This window comes from Buceros rhinoceros, unplaced genomic scaffold (assembly GCF_000710305.1).
Source record: "Buceros rhinoceros silvestris isolate BGI_N320 unplaced genomic scaffold, ASM71030v1 scaffold27874, whole genome shotgun sequence".
NCBI lineage: Eukaryota > Metazoa > Chordata > Aves > Bucerotiformes > Bucerotidae > Buceros > Buceros rhinoceros.
Window position 1 is genome coordinate 1,036 of NW_010408056.1, and position 1,071 is coordinate 2,106.

A 1,071-nucleotide genomic window follows, 5' to 3' on the forward strand; every position below is an offset into this window, starting at 1 on the left:
AGAGCCATTTCCCAACATCGTTCTCAGTTCCCAGGCTGTGAATTTGCTGCAGGTTTACACGTGGTTCCTTGCGGGCCTGCGACTTGTGCAGCACCCCAGGCCACCTGCAAAACCTGCCACACACAGGAACCCGGCAATGCGTACGCAGCACAGACAGACGCTCCCGTTATCACCTCACTGCGTTTCCATGGAGGTCCTCAGTTATTTGCTGAGCTCACACTGTTTCGTTACAGTGATGGGTGAGGGCTGAGTGTGGGTCCCTGCTCTCCTGATGGATTTTCTGTAGCCACACAGCACTGGGGGTGACAGCACTGGGGTGCTCTGCAGCTTGTTTTACTCTTCTCATATTTGAGCCGCCTTGGTCAGTGCACCATGGCTGGGTACCTCGCTGCCACATGCAGGGCTGCACCAAGTCCCAGCTTGCATTTTGTATCTTCAGTTGTCCAAGTTACTCAAACCAACAAAAATCCAACCAGAAAAAAAAAAAGCCATTAGCTCTTTTCTGGAGTGTTTTATCTCCTTGTACTGTTACTTACATCCTGCCTAAACTGGGACTTGTTGTTTAGTAGCTTAGCATTCCGCCAGGCACCCCATGGAAGCAGGTCCTCCTGCCCTGTTGGAAATGCTGCTGCAGTGGAGGTGACACGAAGCTCACGATGCTTGGGTGATGTGCCAGGGCCACGCAGCCTCTCAGAAGACGGAGTCATCGAGGGCGCTCCAGTAGCAGTCGTCAGCGAAGCTGCCGCACTCGGTCTCTGTCTCACTGGTGCAGGTACGTGCTCTCTGGAAAGCAAACACCGCTTTTAGCTGGCCAGCGGGGAGGTAAACTGAGGTCATCAAGTAAGCTGGGCGAATTAAGGAGAGGAGACACAACACACCATCGTAAGCTGGTGTTGAGTATTCCTTATGAAACAAGTGCTGCGAAGCTCTCACCTGACAATGTGTTTTCAGAACTGTTTCATAGAATCACGGACTGATTTGGGTTGAAGGGGCCTTAAAGATCACCTAGTTCCAGCCCCTGCCATGAGCAGGGACACCTTCCACTGGAGCGGGATGCTCAAAGCCCCAGGG

General features: G+C 52.8%; 1 protein-coding gene across 1 annotated transcript in view; it reads right to left on the reverse strand.

Moving 5' to 3' along the window:
- Positions 1-690: 690 nt before the first annotated feature.
- The window catches only part of IL5RA (interleukin 5 receptor, alpha), a 14,400-nt gene continuing 14,019 nt past the window's right edge, over positions 691-1,071 (reverse strand). Inside the window, exon 11 of the mRNA XM_010134748.1 lies at positions 691-783. Coding sequence (XP_010133050.1) covers positions 691-783 — 93 coding nt within the window. The remainder of the gene's footprint in view (positions 784-1,071) is intronic.